The sequence below is a fragment of the Microtus oregoni genome, unplaced genomic scaffold (assembly GCF_018167655.1).
Source record: "Microtus oregoni isolate MIOR12 unplaced genomic scaffold, Mior012 000026F_ref0000081, whole genome shotgun sequence".
Lineage (NCBI taxonomy): Eukaryota > Metazoa > Chordata > Mammalia > Rodentia > Cricetidae > Microtus > Microtus oregoni.
In genome coordinates this window covers 34,502,336-34,520,884 of record NW_024543085.1, presented here as the reverse complement: position 1 = coordinate 34,520,884, position 18,549 = coordinate 34,502,336, and the positions used below count along the sequence as shown (strand labels likewise).

The window sequence follows — 18,549 nt, the reverse complement described above, 5'->3', positions numbered from 1 at the left end:
TCTCCTGGAATTTGTTCTGTTTTCCACACTGGCCTTGAACTCTGAGACCCACTTAGCTCTGCCTCTTGACTGCTGGGATTAAAGGTGTGTACCACCATGCCCAGTCACCTTCCTTCCTTCCTTCCTTCCTTCCTGTCTGTCTGTCTTTCTTTCTTTCTTTCTTTCTTTCTTTCTTTCTTTCTTTCATATCTTAATTTTTCTTTTTCTTAAAACAGTTTCACTACATAACCCAAGTTGTCCTTGAGCTGGTGATCCTCTTAATGCTGGGATAGCAGGTGTGTGCCATGACACCTGTGTCTTTTTCTATTTGTTTTTCTCTTTTTAAACTTAATGGGTTAATTTTTAGAATTACAAAAAAATTATGTGTGTCTGAATGTGGGTTTATGCAGTGCCCATAGAGGCTGGAAAAGGACATTAGATTCTCTGGAGTTGGAGTTACAGGCACTTGTGACTTATCCATGGGTGCTGTGAGCTGAATTGGGGTCCTCTGTAAGAGCAATACACATTAAGTTATTATCTTAATAATACACATTATCTTATTAAGTGCTGAGCCATCTCTCTAACCTTCTAATTTGTGGAATTTATTTGTTCATTGTGTAGGACTGTAGTTCTTCATTGAATATTTATTTCTGTATGAATTCTATTATGAGAATATACTATATTTTTGATACGCTGTTATAAATAGATATCCATTTGCATATAGGTAAGGTATTCTGGTGTACATTGCATGTGTTTTGTTCTCTAAAATTGTATTTAATTACACTTCTGCTAGTAATTTATTTAAGTATTCTTTTTTTTTTTTTTTGGTTTTTCGAGACAGGGTTTCTCTGTGGTTTTGGAGCCTGTCCTGGAACTAGCTCTTGTAGACCAGGCTGGTCTTGAACTCATAAAGATCTGCCTGCCTCTGCCTCCCAAGTGCTGGGATTAAAGGCGTGCGCCACCACCGCCCGGCTTAAGTATTCTTAAATATTCTTCAACATTTAATATCTTTACACTTGGTATTTTTTAGCTGGTATAGTAGAATATTATGGAAATAATATTGCTTCTTAGTGATTTATAGAGGAGTTCATTATATTTTGGATATGGTATAATTTCTTTGAGTATCTACATTGAAATGTCCTTACTCTTGACTTATTTTGCTCTTTATCATAAGTTGTAGTTTAATGCACAGAAATTACTTTAACATGGCTGTTTCTCCCCTTGTGGGTGCGTCTGTGCTTTAAGATAAGCTTTCTACCACAAAGTCATATTTTCGGTATTATGCTGTATACATTTTTGTGCGTTTTCCTTTTGTTTGTACTTAGGTTTATAATCTCATTTAAATCCCCTTCCCTTTTATTGAGACAGGGTCTTATTACATAGACCAGGCTGACCTCAAACTCACAGAAATTCACCTGCCTTTGTCTCCCAAGTCCAGGGATTAAAGGTGTGTACTGCTGTGCCTGGTAATTACTAATACATTTTTACATTGCATCAACAATTGTAAGATTTTTTCTTTTTTTCATATGACTAAATGAAATGTATCTCAGTAGAACCTTTCATTGAAAAGTCTTTAGTGGACCCTCCTATGTTATGCATAAGTGTCCTATGTAAAATATAGCTCTGCATTTTGGGAGCACTGACATGTGTTCTGAGTGGCCTTTAAAATAAATTTTCATATGTAGTAGAACTTTTTTTTTCTAAGAATATCTGACTATCTTGTATATTCTTGGCTTTTTAAAATTTTGACATCAGTAAGAATTATCTTGTGAGATTTCACATTGATTGGGATTAAATTGAATTTTATTAGTGATTTTCAGAAGAATTTTTTAAAGATTTATTTATGAACTGGGCAGTGGTGGGTGCACACCTTTAATCTAGGCACTCAGAAGGCAGAGGCAGGCAGATCTCTGTGAGCTAGTTCCAGGACAGGCTCAGAAGCTACAGAGAGACCCTGTCTCGAAAAATAAAACAAAACAAAAAAAGATTTATTTATCTTTAGAAAAAAATTTATTTCTGTTGGGAATCAAACGCAGGTGTTCTGAAAGAGCATCCAGTGGTCTTAATTGCTGAGCCTTGTTTCCTTTTCACTTCCACGCAGAAACATTTGCCAGATCTAGGGGTTACTTTCTGTGCTATTAGAAGCCTTTTTCAGAAAGTCCTTGCTTGTGCCTAGTTCCAGTGCTTTGAATATTCTTCCCTCCAACAGTTTCAAATTTTGAAGTCTTTACTTAGATCTTTGTCCGTTTTGAAGTGATTCTTACTCTGGAAGAGAGAGAGGCACCAAGTTTCCATTCTGTTTGCCTAGCACCACTTGTTTTTCTGGGGATATCACGCTGTTTCTGTCACCGTGGCTAGGTAGTGTAAGTTGATAGTAGGCATCTCGATATTTCCAGCATTGCTTTTCAGTTTAGAATTATTTTTATATTTTCACATGATTTTAGGATTGCCTTTTCTAGTTCTGTGAAGAATGAAACTAAAATTTTGATGGTACTTGTTTGCTAAGGGTTTGTTTTGATATTCTGGGTAACATCTTGAGTTGTATATGCTTTGCTCAATAATGCGTCTTCCTTTTTCAAACACATTCACTTAAGGATATACATTTCTGTTTGCAAATTCTACAACCCACAAATTACACTATGTAGTACATAAAAGATGAAAATAATGTCCAGAATTTCATTATGACTTACCTTTGACTTATCTTATTGACAATAATTTCAGAACAGATGACATTTTCATAGTGCTTGAGGGTTTCATGCTTATAATTACATTATTTTTGGTGTTTCCACTGCTGTTAGAAGTGAATAACTTCATGTTCATTTGGATATATTCTCACCCACAATTATTAGCAAATGTATGGAGGGAGAGGATAATAAAATTTATTCTTGTGTGTGTTTTAAATTTGCTATTTGAGTTATTGTACATTTCTCACTTCAAGTTCAAACATTTCTTTATAATTAAGTAAAGTGTTTCCATTCATGTTTTGTTTTTGTCTTTATCTTAGCTGTGTTGGTGTAGAAGAACATCATGCTGTTGACATTGACTTATATCACTGTCCCAACTGTGCACTTCTGCATGGTTCTTCCTTGAGTAAGTACTAGATGCTTAAGTAAAAATTAAATGTTTGAAACTTAGCATGTATATGATGGTATTTTTATGATACTCTAGTAAATATCACAATGCTTACCAAGAACTGTAGGAAAGATTTCACTGAAATACTTTTTTGTCTGAAAATAGTAATTAACAATTTGAGGCAGTCTGGTTAGATAGCCCACACTGGCCCCAAATTCCTTTCTTTTAGTTGGGTTTTGTTTTGTTTCTCGAGACAGGGTTTCTCTATGTATCCTGTGTAGCTGTCTTGAAACTCACTCTGTAGACCGGGCTGGCCTTGAACTCACAGATCCCCCTGCCTGTGCCTCCTGAGTGCTGGGATTCCAGGTGTAATAAGCCTTTGTTTGAATTATTAAATATGTCACAGGAATAAGGAAGAGAAAATACGTTTTTAATTGTTCATGGAGAGCCCTCAAATTTTAAGTACATCTTTCAAAAACAAAAACCTTGCAATTTACAAACCATGGCAAAGAACAGCTTGCCTGATTCTGTAAACCTATTGCAACTGGTAAAATCATGTTGTATTGAATCAGTATGCAGAGTTAAGATTAGACTCTCATGGGCAGATGCACATTGTATATTTAGGAAAAAATCAGGGTATTGATAGGTAAAATATTACATGCATTTATGAATTTGATCGTCAAAGAATATCTGCTTAAAACTTCTTTTTCCCCACCCCTGATATCCATGGGAAGATAGAGATGAGGATAAGGTCAGAGCAAGTCTCTGATGGCAGTCCTTTTCAGAGAGGACAAGGTGGAGGCTGGAATCCTTTTCTTTCACTAGTCTGGAGTAGACCAGCATTAGAAACAAAACAACATTCATCTTTTACAGATATTCGGTCTTTTACAGATACTTCCAAAAACTAAATTAAGATGTCATATTTAAATGGCTTTGGAATATAGCTATTTATTTAAAAAATTTTGACTGCAAACTATAATTTTTGTGTTCATAAAATTAAAGGGAAACCATAGACTTTATTCTTAAACTAGAAAGGGCTAGAGAGATAGCTCAGCCATTGAAGACAAAAGCTCCAGCACCCAAATAATCAAAGCCTGTCCTTCCAGCTTCCCTTTCCAGTACTCAGGAGGTAGAGGAAGACAAGGACTGCCTAGTTTACATAACAGACCAGCTAGGGTTACATAGTGCGACCTGTCTCAAAAACATACAAAACAATACAAGAAGGAACAAGGGGCTAGGGAGATGGCCTGTAACATGAGGGCCAGCTTGTTGGGATTTCTGTCCTCCCTGGTACCCCACAGCCAGCAAGCCCCAAAGAAAATCACACAGAGGTCTCCATAAGATTATAAACTGGCCCATTAGCTCAGGCTTCTTATTAGCTCTTGTAACTTATATTAACCCATTATCCTTATCTATGTTAGTCACATGGCTCAGTACCTTTTTCAGCGGGGCAGATCACATCCTGCTTCTTCAGTATTCTGGGAAGGACTAGGGAGGAAGCTTCCTGCTTCCCAGAATTCTTCTATTCTCATCGCTCTGCCTCTACTTCCTATCTGGTTGACCCGCCTATACTTCCTGCCTGGCCAATCAGAGTTTATTCAAAACATGATTGACAGAATATAGACAATTCTCCCGCACCACAAAAACATATTGACAGAATACAGACAATTCTCCTGCACCAATGGCCTAGTGGTTAAGAGCCCTGTATGCTCTCACATGGCAGCTCACAGCTCTGTAGCTCCAGTTCCAGTGGATCTGACACCCTCACACAGACATACATGAAGGAAAAATACCAATGAGCATAAAGTAAATAAATTCACTTAAAAAAAAAAGAAAGGACTTTTGACTGAGGGTGATTTGATAAACTGTGGGTGGTATGTAGGTAATATATAGCCTCTCTGTTTTGAATATGAAGTTTTGCCCCCTTGTACTCTTCTAAGTAGAAACTTTGTTATATGAAAATAACATGCAAAAAAACTTAGTAACAATTAGACTGATCATTTATTAGAAATATTAATAATTCTTATAATTTATAAGAGACTTAGGAATTTAAGCTGTAGTATTGCACAAGAATAGTTCATGTCAAATATAGTTACCTGTTTTCATATTATATAGTATAAAACTTAAAATTAAGACACCTGGTAAAATTGTTACATGAATCTTGCTTGGTTTATGTTATATATAAGTTAAGTAAGTTTTGGCCAAGAATACGGAAGCAGTAAATAGTACAGTATTATTATTTCAGTTGAAACAACTAAATTTTATATCAGTTTTGGTGCAAAATATTTATTCCCCAAATGAAATGATTTAAATTTTATTTGTATGAAATACTGAGTTACTAAGAGGAAGTACTACTTGAACGGGGATACATTCTATTTTTTCCATATGATGTCATCTTTTAAAAATCTTAACACACTTGCTAAACTGATTACACAGACTGTAATGGATTGTAACCTACACTTTGAATAATGATGCTTCAGAGAGAAACTTGCCTACTACTTGACCCTTCAAGTCCCTCTTCTCTTTGAAGAACTTCATGCCAGGGATTGGCTGTCTTCTAGGCAAGCATCCAACTCTGACTACTCAGAGGGGAGATGCCCAAGATGCAGTAATCTGTTTTGTCTTGACTTAAGGCTCACCTTCCCTCATACTTCAACATCTGCTTCAATTGGGTAATCCCTTTTGATTCCTTTCCCTTTGCTATTAAGTGTTTCTTGATAACACAGGGTTTTCTGTTTCTGTCAGAACATCCCAGATGTCTTTAATGTAGATATAATCGAGATATTACAATTTCCACTTAATAAGGTTCATTATACTATACTCTGTGGTTGGGAATTAAGAGCCTATTTTAAAAAGCAGAAAGCTGCTCAACATTTGAATATATGTATATTCTGTGTGTTCCTCAGGCACATGCAACCAAAGCAGACATTTTCTCCCCTGTGACCACTACTTAAACTATCCCTTCACTGGCTTTCTCTTAAGAAAAATTAAAAAGGGGGCTGGGCTGGAGAGATGGCTCAGCTGTTAAGAGCACTGGCTGCTCTTCCAGAGGTCCTAAGTCCAATTCCCAGGAACCACATAGTGGTTTACAACCATCTGTAATGAGATCTGGTGTCCTCTCTGGCCTGCAGGTGTATATTCAGGCAGAACATTGTATATATAATAAATAAATAAATCTTTAAAAAAAAAAAAGAAAAGTTTAGTCAGCTGTTGTAGTGGATGATTTTATGTTTCAAACTTTTTGGTCAAATAGGACAGTTGCATGTTTCTCTTAATCTTTAGATCATCACATTAGAGGAAGTTATAGTATTTTGGTAGGTTATTATATACCAGATTCTATAGTGAGTAAATACTTGACCTATATTATCCCCTTCAATATGTGCAACAATGTTATATGAGATATAAGAGAAAGTATCTAATTAAATATTATGTAGTTATTCATCAGAGCTGTAGTTTGGACCCATAGCTATCACATCAGAGAGTATACTTTACTGATTAATGTGCTCTGCAAAAATTTAAATAAATAAATGGAACATCTGACTGGGTCTGGTGGCACATGTCTTTAATCCCAGCACTTGGGACGCAGAGGCAGGTTGATATCTGTGAGTTCAAGACTAGCCTGGTCTCTGTAGTAAGTTCCAGGAAAGCCAGTACGATGTAGAGAGACCCTGTCTGGGGGCAGGGGAGAGGGAGGGAAGCAACATCATAGTTCACTTCGCAAATGGACAGCTTTTTTGTTGTTGTTTTGCTTTTTAAATGATAATGCCTATTAACACAGAGCCTTGAGCTAGGCTACCTGTATGATAGAAACGTGAATTACTCCCACTTTTCTTGAGGCAGTATGTATTTGCAGTATATATAACACATATCTTTAAAATAGTGCTCTTTGTATAAGTTTTTCTGTGCTGTGATAAAATTCCACGACCAAGGCAGCTTACAAAAGAAGGAGTTTAATGAGGTTTATGGTTCCAAGAGTTAGCATTTACTATGGCGGAGTGAAGTCATGACAGCAGGTGGCTGGAAAGGCAGCTGAACTCAGTCTATATTCCTAAGCAGGAAGCAGAGATAGTGTACTGGGAATGGTGGGAGGCTTGAAACCAGTGTCATCCCTCCTCCAAGAAAACCACACCTCCTAATCCAGCCCAAACAGCCACCAACTGGGGACCAAGTATTCAAATATATGATCCTCTGGAGGCCATTCTTAGTCAAATCAGCACACTGTCTTCTAGCATTTCTGCAAATGTGTCTTGAGTTAATCACAGAAACAGGTTTATGTTCATGGTTGTTAATTATAGTGTCATATGGAGAAAGACTGAGAACAAACGAAGCGCTTGTCTTAGTTACTTTCCTGCAAATGCAATGAAACAGCATGTCTAGGGTGGCTTAGGAAGAAAGTATTTAGTTTGCCTTATAGTTTAACAGGGTTAGAGTCCATGATGGGGGAGCAAAGGAACAGCTGAGATCTCACATTGGGATGAACAACCATGAGGCAGAGAGAACATGTGCACTGGGAATTACAGTCTTGTGGAATTTCGAAGCTTGCCTCCCAGTGGCACAGCTCTTTCAACCAGACCACACTTGTGAATTCTTCCCAAACAGTCTAAATAGGAACCAAGTATTCAAAGATATTTTCTCTGGGAACCATTCTCATTCAAACCACCACTGTGCTTAAGAATCAAAATAATTATATCGTGACACATCTACACCTTAAAATTGTTGTCTGCTTTTAAATTGCTTCTGATTACTTAATGCCCATAAAACAAGAAAATAATATAAAAACATATGATACCAGATGGAAATAAGTTATATCTATATAATAGAGGAAAACCTACACTAGGATGTCCTTGAACTATAGGAATGGTTTTAAAGGTTTGTTTTTATTTTTATGTGTTTGTGTTTCTGTATATGTGTTTGCACCTGTGTGGGTACCGTAGGGGGCCAGAAGAGGTCATTGGAGATCCACCTGATTTAGATGGTGGGAACTTGATTCTAGTGTTCTGTAAGAGCAACAAGTGTTCTTATTGGCTGAGCCATCTCTCTGGCTACTGTATGAATAGTTTCAAATGAGAAAAAAATAATACACAAGGGATACATTAGTGGAATTTCTTAGGAAGATTCAAATGTAATTCACAAGTTTTCTAAAGAGACCTAGTGTTATGATCTTAAAATAACTTGAAATTGGGCTAAGGCATAAATCATTTGGTAGAGCATACATGAAGTCCAAAGTTTGATTCCCAGCACTACATAAAACTGGGTATGGTTATGTGCTTGCTATGCCTATAATCCCAGCACTCCAGGAAGTGGTGGTATCTGGATTATCAAAATTTAAGGTCATGTAGCCTGGGTTACGTGAAACCTTACCTCAAAAATAATAAAATATCTTGAAATCACATAGTTGTTTTTTTCTAATCCATCTCCTTCATTCTCACTTTGAGGAATCTGGATCCAGAAGTGTCAAATGATCTTCCCAAGGTTGCAGAGGAAGTTGATGGATGAACTAAGAATTAAATATTTTCATTGATTTTCATTGTTAGGACTAATTAAGATAATCTCCTCCACCCTCCAGCTTTAGAACCATAGGAATTTAGTATCTGAACTAACCTTGAAGTTTTTGTTTTATCACAGCACTGGTCTTGCTTTAATTCCGTCTTGGTGAACTGATCTCTGTTCTTTGTGTCAGTATAAATGTGCGTATTTAGAGACTGAAGCCTAACATAAAAGAGAGTGATGGTTTGGTTTTGGATGGATTTTTGGTGTGTGATAAAATGCCTTATCCTGAGAGATAATTTGGATGATGTGGTTAATCGTAATATGACTGACTCAGTGTTTTAATAAACTGATTTTACATAATTGGAAATGCTTAAATGTGAGTAAATAAAGACTTCATTTGATGCTTTTAATTCTTTAATTTTTAAATTATTTTGAATGAAATGATCAGGCTTTTAAAAACCCACAGTTAGTTATTTATAATTACAGCATTAGCTTTTGTAAAATGTTCATTTGTGATCTGGGAATGCATTAAAAACGCAAGCATTTCCTTATACCTATAGCTGTTACTTCTTATTAGGTAACTATAGCAATTAGATAGTCCATATAGCATTACCAGTTACCAAAAAAAAATGTTTTCTTTTCCTGACTTTCTACAAATTCAGTGAAAAAGAGGAGGAACTGGCACAGGCATGACTACACAGAAGTGGATGATGGCTCCAAACCTGTGCAAGCTGGAACTAGGGCCTTTGTTAAAGAACTACGTTCTAGAGTCTTCCCAAGGTATGGAACCTTGTTCTGGTTCAAACAAGATTTAACAGCATTGGCTAATGAAGTGGGATTACCTAACGTGGTCTTTTCAAATTTAGGTGCCACCATGCTATTGGTGTCAACTGGCTTTTCACTGTTTCTATAAAAGAAGTAAAACTATCAGTACTTATGTTTTGTATATGCATACTGGGTCACCATATAATTCATCCCCAGAATTTGAAATATATTCATTTGAAGCAGTTCTCATTTCTGACTCCTTCTGATAATGTAGCCGTTGTGTTCTCTTTTTCTTTCTTCTTATTTTCCCTATTTTGCACCTCTTTTTCTCAAATCACTGATTCTTAAATCACTGCCTGTTTCCTGGGTCCACCAGAAGCATGCAGGGCCATTGCTTAGCCTCTGGTGCATCAGAACTGAGATTTTTGATTCTGAAAAATAATCAAGTATATTTGAGTTGTCTAGGCTAAGAGAGAATCAAAAGCATTATAAAACATTTAATCATGCTAATTCAGGTCATTTCCTACTCACTGCCTGACATCTATTTAAAGAGATAAGGCTTAATAGGCTTTACACAAGATCTTATCTCAGCTTGTTAATAAGAGGAAGCACAATTTAAATTTAAATCACAGTATCACGTTCAGCCTATTATGGAATTACTTTCAGATACTGAAGTGAAAGCCCTGAAATTTTCCCTGTCTTTAGATTTCTCTGCTCTGTTCACCACCTTTTAGTCCTTAAACAGAAACAGGATGAAAAACCATCCACATTGGCCTCCCTCAGGTTGGCTGAGAATAGAAAGCACAGGAAACAGTTTCTACGTGATGTTTGCTGAATTAGATTCTTGTTCTCAAGCTGTCGTTTACCAGTTTCCAAGTTGTAAGAGAAAGTTTACTTGTTTTCCTTTTTACTCAACAATGCTTGATTTATTTGGGGCCTAGCCCTACATTTTTAGTCTGGGCCTATTTACAGGTCTCAGAGGTGGTTTATGTTCTCAAAAAAAAAAAATTATTCAAATTAATGTCTGTGGGTATACATTTTTCAGGGAGAGGAGATAATGGCTTTCACTTCTCAAGATTTGCAGCCCTCAAATCATTAGTAATTTATACGCTTTTCTGCCAGTGTAAACACAGGAGAGAATACATTAGAGTGATCACAAATGTCGAGGTTGTTATTTTTTATTTTTTTCAAAGACAGGGTTTTTTTGTGTCTTGTCCTGGAACTCACTTTGTAGACCAGGCTGGCCTCAAACTTACAGAGATCTGCTTGTCTCCCACGTGCTAGGATTAAAGACAAGTGTCAATATCACCCAGCTAAAGGGCTATTTTTAATTATGCAAGCTTTTTATTATTTAAACTATAGTAAAATAATAATAAGTATTGAATTAAATATAGTTGATGTCATTTACATAGTATATAAAATAAATTGAGTAGGTTTTCATAATTCCCTCCGTAAGGCTTAATGTCTTTTGAGCTTTTCTACATCAAAACATTGATGTTTATAAATGTATATATGTCTAATTCTTTAAAAATGTGATTGTGAACCCTGCCTTGAAAAGCAAAAAAAATAAAAAGAGAGAGTTGTTTTTGTTTTGTTTTTTAAACTGGGTGGTGGGGGCACACACCTTTAATCCCAGCACTTGGGAGGCAGAGGCAGGCCTGGTCTACAAAGTAAGTTCCAGGGAGGCCAGGGCTGTTACATAGAGAAACCCTGTCTCAAAAAAGCAAAAAAGAAAAAAATGTGATTGTGTTTGTTATGAATGGTATTATTATATAAATTTGCTTTTATAATCTATATTATAGGTACCTTTTCATATGAATACATAATTTGCCTCACTCCATAACTGTTGTACTGCATGCAATATTTTACATTCCCATATGATCTATTATTTTATTATTTAAATATGAATTTTACTTTGGGGGTTCTAAAGTTATTTAAAGAGGAGAATTAGGTTGAGAACCACTGATACAAATACACATTCTTTCTCCATGTTGACTCATTACCACAGGACTTTTATAAACAGTTTATGATTAAAAATGACATTTTACTCTTACGTTTTTCTTAGTGCCGATGAAATCATTGTAAAGATGCATGGCAGTCAGCTGACACAAAGATACCTGGAGAAACATGGATTTGATTTTCCTATTATGGTCCCTAGATTAGAGGACCTTGGACTCAGGCTCCCTTCACCTGATTTTTCAGTGATGGATGTGGAACGTTATGTAGGTACGAAATTGGTTCCTTTAAATTCTTGTAAAAACATGGAAATACTATAAATGATAGTGTCCCAAAAGTATTGATATAGAATGGAATATATCAGTTCTTTGTGCTGGATGCTTCATAAAGGTCAGGAAAAGTGAAATCCAGTAGTGCTTTTGTTGAATGCACAGACCAACAATGGTCAGAAAAGAATGAAACATTTTATCTATTCTTATTTTATCAGCTTATCCTACCAGTCTCTTAGTTACTAAATTTGATATTTGTGTAGGTAAAGTCATTACTGAAGGGCTGCCACAGATTCTGAGAAGACATGAGAAACTGGATAGGTTCTAGCATCTGCAGAATGAGGGATCAGTCTGAGCCTAGTCTTCTGGATCCTGCTTCTTGACCTCCTGTCTCTTAGAGGAGGAACTGTAAAGAGAAGATTCAGTTCAAACATGTATTTATGTTAATGACTTGGCCAGTATTGCCATTTAATGATGTCTGAACTGGTGTGATTTTGAGACCTAAGAAAGTAAGAATTAAGGCAAAAATTACCGATTGCCAGATTGTCATTTTCATTCCTTTCATTTATTCTCATTATAAAGTTTATAGATAAAACTAGCAATATGTATTTGCCATTTGCTAACAAAAAAGATAGGTGTTATTTGAGAATCAGAACCCAAATCTACCTTGTCTCAAAATTATGTGTCCACTACTATACATTATTACCTTGGCATGTCATATTAAAGAACTTGTCTCTTTGTTCATTTTTATTAATTGTTGCATTCAGAAAAGTCCAGTTAAATGCTCTGACTTAAACACTCATCTAAATTTAAATATGATAAACTAGGGAATAAGACTTAGATTTAACTTAAACCTAATTGCCTTTAAAGTAAATAGTGTAACAGTTACAGAAAAAGTTGTTCAAACTGCTTTATCTACTAACTTTTAGTACTGCAAAGCTCTTCAGTTAAAGTAACAGTAGTAGAAATATTATGTTTTATATAAAGATAAAGAAATCGAGCAATATTATTTAGCTTATATGACGTTACATTGGCATAAGAGTGGAACACTTAAATTTTTTATTTCAGATTGGTAGCTGTTGCCATATTTTGAATCCTAACTCATTCTGTTAATCCATTGTAAAGGGGGTGGTGCTGCAGAGGTCTGCAAGCTTTACCTACCTTGCGGTTTTTACAGAGAAAACTGCAAGGTAATTACAACCTAGAACGTGAGCACTCAGACTGCACTAACATGGATTGGCTTTTGCTTGATGACCACTGTTCTTCAAGGTGAATATTAGAAGACACTACTAATGGAACAAAAATTATTTGTTCTGATGACATATTTAATAATTCCTCAGTGCCTTCCTTTTTTTAAAGCAACAGATTTAGACTCTTAAGCATTATAGAAATTAAAGGGAAGAGCCAATCTTCTCTTTTATGCATGAGGAATATAGTAGTATGTTATTTGTGTTTTAATAAATAAAGCTTGCCTGAAGATCAGAATGCAAAGCAGCCATGCTAGTCAGCCATACAGGCCAGGCAGTGGTGGTGCACACCTTTAATCCCAGCAGCCACACTAGTTAGCCATAAATATCAGGTGGTGGTGGTACCTGCCTTTAGTCCTAGCACTAGAGAGGAATATAAGACAGGAGGAGACAGGTCTGAGGATTCCTGTAGGCAGGATCGCCCATTTCGGTCTGAGGTAGAGGTAAGAGCCAGTGGCTGGCTGGTTTGCTTATCTGATCTTCAGCTTGAACCTCAGTATCAGTCTCTGGGTTTTTACTATTCCCAGTATAAAGAAATTGAAACCCAGGAAACAGTGAACAATTTTCATATCCCAATTTAATGTATTTTTTTTATTATGAGCTACCCACAAGAAATCATTAACACTAAAAGGCTTATTAGTAAATTGTATGTTTTTACAATTGATGTTAATTCTATGCAGTTTTTTAAAAATATTTATTATGCATACAATATTCTGTCTGTGTGTATGTCTGCAGGCCAGAAGAGGGCACTAGACTCATTACAGATGATTGTGAACCATCATTTGGTTGCCGGGAATTAAACTCAGGACCTTTGGAAGAGCAGGCAATGCTCTTAACCACTGAGCCATCTCTCCAGCCCCCCTTCTATGCAGTTTTATAGTTGGCTTAGTTATCAAAATAAACAAATATGAATTTTAGTATTTTTGTTTAGAGTATCTACTTATGCAACTTTAAAGGTTAACAATAAGACTGTAATTTTTCTCTGCAGGTGGTGACAAAGTAATAGATGTCATTGATGTGGCAAGGCAGGCAGACAGCAAAATGACACTTCACAACTATGTTCAATACTTCATGAATCCTAACAGACCAAAAGTGTTAAATGTGATCAGCCTTGAATTTTCAGATACAAAGTGAGTATCTCTGGACAGTTTGCCTTAGCAGTCTCAATTTTAGCTCAGTGTAGTTTGATGATGATGTTTATTTTAATAAACAATTGTGACTTTTATAGCTATCCATTGGAAGCAGTGTAAGTTACAGTGAGACCATGTCTCAATGATAATAATAATAGTAATAGTGATAATAATGACATAAAATGTATTTTGAATGTGTAAGTATTGTTAATCCATTTCATTGCTTTGTTTGGGTTGGCATGGGAAGAACAGTTTTAAGAAGTCTTTAATTTGTATTACATTGGTATGTGTGTGTATATATATATATATATATATATTTTTTTTTTTTTTCTTTTTTAAGGATGTCTGAATTGGTGGAGGTCCCTGATATAGCCAGAAAACTTTCCTGGGTGGAAAATTACTGGCCAGATGATTCAGTCTTCCCTAAGCCCTTTGTCCAGAAATACTGCTTAATGGGAGTTCAAGATAGCTATACAGATTTCCACATTGACTTTGGTGGGACTTCTGTCTGGTACCATGTCCTCTGGGTAAGAATAGGGTCTTTCTTACTTTCTTATTAATGAAAGCATGCCTTATTTTTCTGGTAGGACATTCATTTGTTCTGTGTAACATTTGTAAACATTTAAATATTTTTCTGCTGCTTAAACATTTTATGCCTTGGTGCTTTCTTTTTTCTTTTCCTTTTTTTTTTAATTTCAGGTTTAATTTTAGATTCCTTCTTTACTTCTGTATTTTAGGTTGATTTCTGTTAGCCTTTTGTCTCTTTTTGTTTTCCTCTTCTTAGTTAATTCACATTAATTTCTGAACCAAATGACTAAGAAAGAGCAAAATTATAGTGATAATTGCTTCTGGCCTTAAGATGAAAATGAGAAGACAAGTTGTATAAATCACAAATTTCTATAAAATAAACTTAGAGTTTTTATTTGTTCTACTTTATCTAGAACTGCATTGCCTAATAAACATTAGCCTTATGTGGCTTGATTTAAATAATTAAAATTTAGTCTAAATAAAAATTGAGTTCATTCATACTAGTTATATTACATGTAGCTAATAACTCCTACACTAGAGACATAACACAGTTTAAGAATATTTAAAAAAATATTCCGTCACCATTGAATTACATGTTGCTTGGCCAAGAACCTGTTCTGATTTAGATTCCTGCGCCAATGCAGTTCTCAGGACTAGAGTTGATGCTGTCCTTGAGATATGGTCGTGTTCTCTGAAGATGCCAAAAGTTCACTAAAGGAAGTTTATTTACAAGTTTTTAATTCAATAAAAACCTACCTATCAGTTATCCATAAGATCTTTATGGTTCTAAACATGAGGTTTGAGAGATGATTATGCTATGACCCATAGAGCCTGCTAACATAATTTACTTCTGTTTGTGCTTCTTTATCTTCTCTCTTGCAGTACTTTTTTTGATAGGACTTTTATTGACTCTGTCGGTTGGAGATAGGAGAGGACTTTTATTGACTCTGTCGGTTGGAGATAGGAGAAGTTTTAGTGCCTGTGAACTTGCTAATTAGAGGATTGATCAAATATGTGACATTTTTCAACCTAAACAAAATCTCATAAGTTTTGTTTAGATGCTTTTATTGGGAAATTGTACCTATGTAGGCCATGCTGAGAATGGGTTTTCTTTTTCAAAGTAGTATGGTTACTTCCTTCTAGGGTGAGAAGATTTTTTATTTGATAAAGCCAACTAATGAAAATTTGGCACTCTACGAATCGTGGAGCTCATCTGTGACCCAGAGTGAGGTGTTCTTTGGAGATAAAGTAGATAAATGCTACAAATGTGTGGTAAAGCAGGGACATACCTTATTTGTTCCTACAGGTAAGGTTTTATCTCATCCCTACTTCACAGTTGATTGTTGAAGGCTGGGCTGATGCAAGGCTTTCCCTGAGGCCTTGATGAATGGAAAATGACATAGTTCCTTGTCTAAAACCAGGAACACGCTGGGTAGTGGTGGCGCACACCTTTAATCCCGGAGGCAGAGGCAGGCAGATCTCTATGAGTTGGAGGCCAGCCTAGTCTACAAGAGCTAGTTCCAGGATAGGCACCAAAGCTACAGAGAAACCCTGTCTCAAAAAAACCAAAAATAAATAAATAAATAAATGCATAAATACATAAATAAAGAAAAAATAGGGGCTGGAGAGATGGCTCAGAGGTTAAGAGCACTGGCTGCTCTTCCAGAGGTCCTGAGTTCAGTTCCCAGCAACCACATGGTAGCTCATAACCATTTATAATGAGATCTGGTGCCCTCTGCTGGTGTGTGTGCAGGCATGCAGGCTAAGTAAATAAACATTTAAAATAAAACCAGGAACATGCTTGACAGAGCCAGTAATTGCCTGGGGCTAGGGTCTTGGGAGGCTTTCCCTGAGGCCCTAATGTATGGAGAACAGTCCCTTTTCTAAAACCAGGAACATGCTTGACAGAGCCAGTAGTAGCCTGGGACTGAGACTTTTGGGTAGCTGGTTCAGATCCTGAGAACCCAATTCTTGCCACCTTAAAAGGCTGTCGTGTGTTCTGTCTATAAAGCTCTTGAGATACCCTTTTGCAATATTGTTTGATTACCTTTCCACTGACTTTTTTCTGCTGTGTGATAGTTTCTGGTGACTTGCTGTACTTTTTAATAAGCTTGCTTAGCATAAGACATAGCTTGTACAAGATCTCCTAACCTCACCTTTTCTATTTTCTCTACCTTCTCATTTCCTGGCCACCTCCAATTTAGGACCCTGTCACTGAAGAACCTGCTGGTCTAGGTTAGTTGATAGTGAGTCACTTGGAGTCAGTTTGTAATTACAACCAACTTTGACTTTAACATATGTGTTAAATAAAACAGCCTTGAGGGCCTTACCTAAGAAGGACTAAGGACTCAATTGTTCCTTAGAGGACTTGATCACCATCCTATTAAATGGTACAAGTTCATGATTTTTAATAGATTAGTATGATCACACAACCATCACTGCCATCTAAGTGAAGAGTCATTCCATTATGTCCAAAAGAAACACCATACTTTTTAGCAGACACTGCCATCCCACTTCCTTGACCCATTGGCAGGGACTAATATGCTTTCTATGCATTTGCCTATTTTGACACTTAATATGTTTCCTTTTGTGTCTAGCCACTTCCCTCTGTGTATTTTTCTCTCTTCCCTTCTGTTTGTTTGTTTGGGTTTTTGATAAAGGCAGGATCTCATAGCCCAGGCTGGCCTGTAAGTCACTGTGTAGCTAAAACTTGCCTCCTAAGTGATGAGATTGTAGGCATGTGCTATTATTATCCCCAGCTGTGAGTAATTTCTTTTACATTCCACATTCACTTGACTCATCTACACCACAGCACACCTGAGTGCTGAATCTTTTTCACCTAACAATGCTCCTTTGCAGGATATACAATAGTTTGCTTACCCATTCATTAGTTGATGGACATTTGGGTCCTTTCCACTTAGTGATTTTATGAATAGTGCTGTTTTGAACAGTTGTACAAACTTTTATGTAGAGGCATGTTTTCATTTGATTTCTTTGGAGTATGTACCAAATAGAATTGCTGTGTTACATTACTTAACGATACTTAATTCTTTGAGGACTACCAAACTTCTCTGTACTGTATATCTCAAGCATAAGTATTAATTCATTGGTTGGCAGTGTAAATGAATATGCAGGCTATCCTCTCTGGGCTTGGGTGACCTTATGGTTATACAATTTACAGAGCTGTTATTACATGTTCTACTTTTCTGCTTTGCCTCTGATGTAGAATAATTAAGCTTGAGTAAATTAATGAATCATTATCTAGAAGTATTAAGATTTATGTCTGACTTTTGAAAGGCTGCCTTTAACTCTTCTATTGCTATTTAGTATAATATTTCTGTTGTATCCTTTTAAAAATCAAATTAAAATTCATAGATTAAACTTTTTATAAAGTTAAGTTAGTGACCTACTGGAGTGTGTAATGAAGAAATGCGGTTTTTCTATGTGCGTGCATTCACAGCAGTGTTAAGAGTCATGAGTCTGCGGATCAGTACGTGTGAGCCAGGGACAGCTGAAATTCATCAGCATTGGTGTAATTTGGGGCCTGTCCAGCTTCATGGAGCATGGGGATGACCAGGAGGGCTTGGTAAACTACAGGCTTCTGGGCCTCTCTCTTCAGGCTCTCATTCAGTAGATGCAGGATGGGCATGAGAATTTGCATCTCTAACAGGTTGCTTGCTGATGGTGCTAGGTTGAGGACTGCATCGGGACTGCTCTAAGCAATGGGATTTTCCCCAAGATGATTAGCAACTTTCTAAACAAACTTTGCTCTAGTTTTCTTTAATATGCACAGTAGTACACTAAATGGAAATGGTTATAAAACCATGTATAAGTACATTGTTTAAATAATGGAGTTTTAGTTTCTAGTCCTGGTTTTTATTGAACATGCTTTGTTACCTATATGAATGCCCAGCAAAACTTATATTTTTATGGCTTTTCATTCAGTCTGCTAACATTTAAAAAGTTAGACATCCTCTGTTAGAACTGTCTCTCGTTTTGCAAACACTGTAATGGAAGTAAAACATTTAATCAGCAGCATTTAATGTTCATAGTCCCAATTTCCACCCATTTAAATGTGGGTGTCTGCCTTTTCTTCTGCTGGAGCAGGGTGTC

At 36.2% G+C, this 18,549-nt stretch overlaps 1 protein-coding gene across 2 annotated transcripts in view; it reads left to right on the top strand.

Moving 5' to 3' along the window:
- The window catches only part of LOC121463311 (lysine-specific demethylase 7A), a 53,908-nt gene that overhangs the window by 14,658 nt on the left and 20,701 nt on the right, over nt 1-18,549 (top strand). The window contains exons 2-7 of one of the 2 annotated variants that reach the window (XM_041675434.1): nt 2,984-3,069; nt 9,204-9,321; nt 11,372-11,532; nt 13,767-13,908; nt 14,249-14,435; nt 15,580-15,742. In XM_041675434.1, the coding sequence (XP_041531368.1) occupies nt 2,984-3,069; nt 9,204-9,321; nt 11,372-11,532; nt 13,767-13,908; nt 14,249-14,435; nt 15,580-15,742 (857 nt within the window). Of the gene's footprint in view, nt 1-2,983; nt 3,070-9,203; nt 9,322-11,371; nt 11,533-12,778; nt 12,801-13,766; nt 13,909-14,248; nt 14,436-15,579; nt 15,743-18,549 lie in introns of those variants that run through there. The other variant, XM_041675435.1, reaches the window with a different exon arrangement.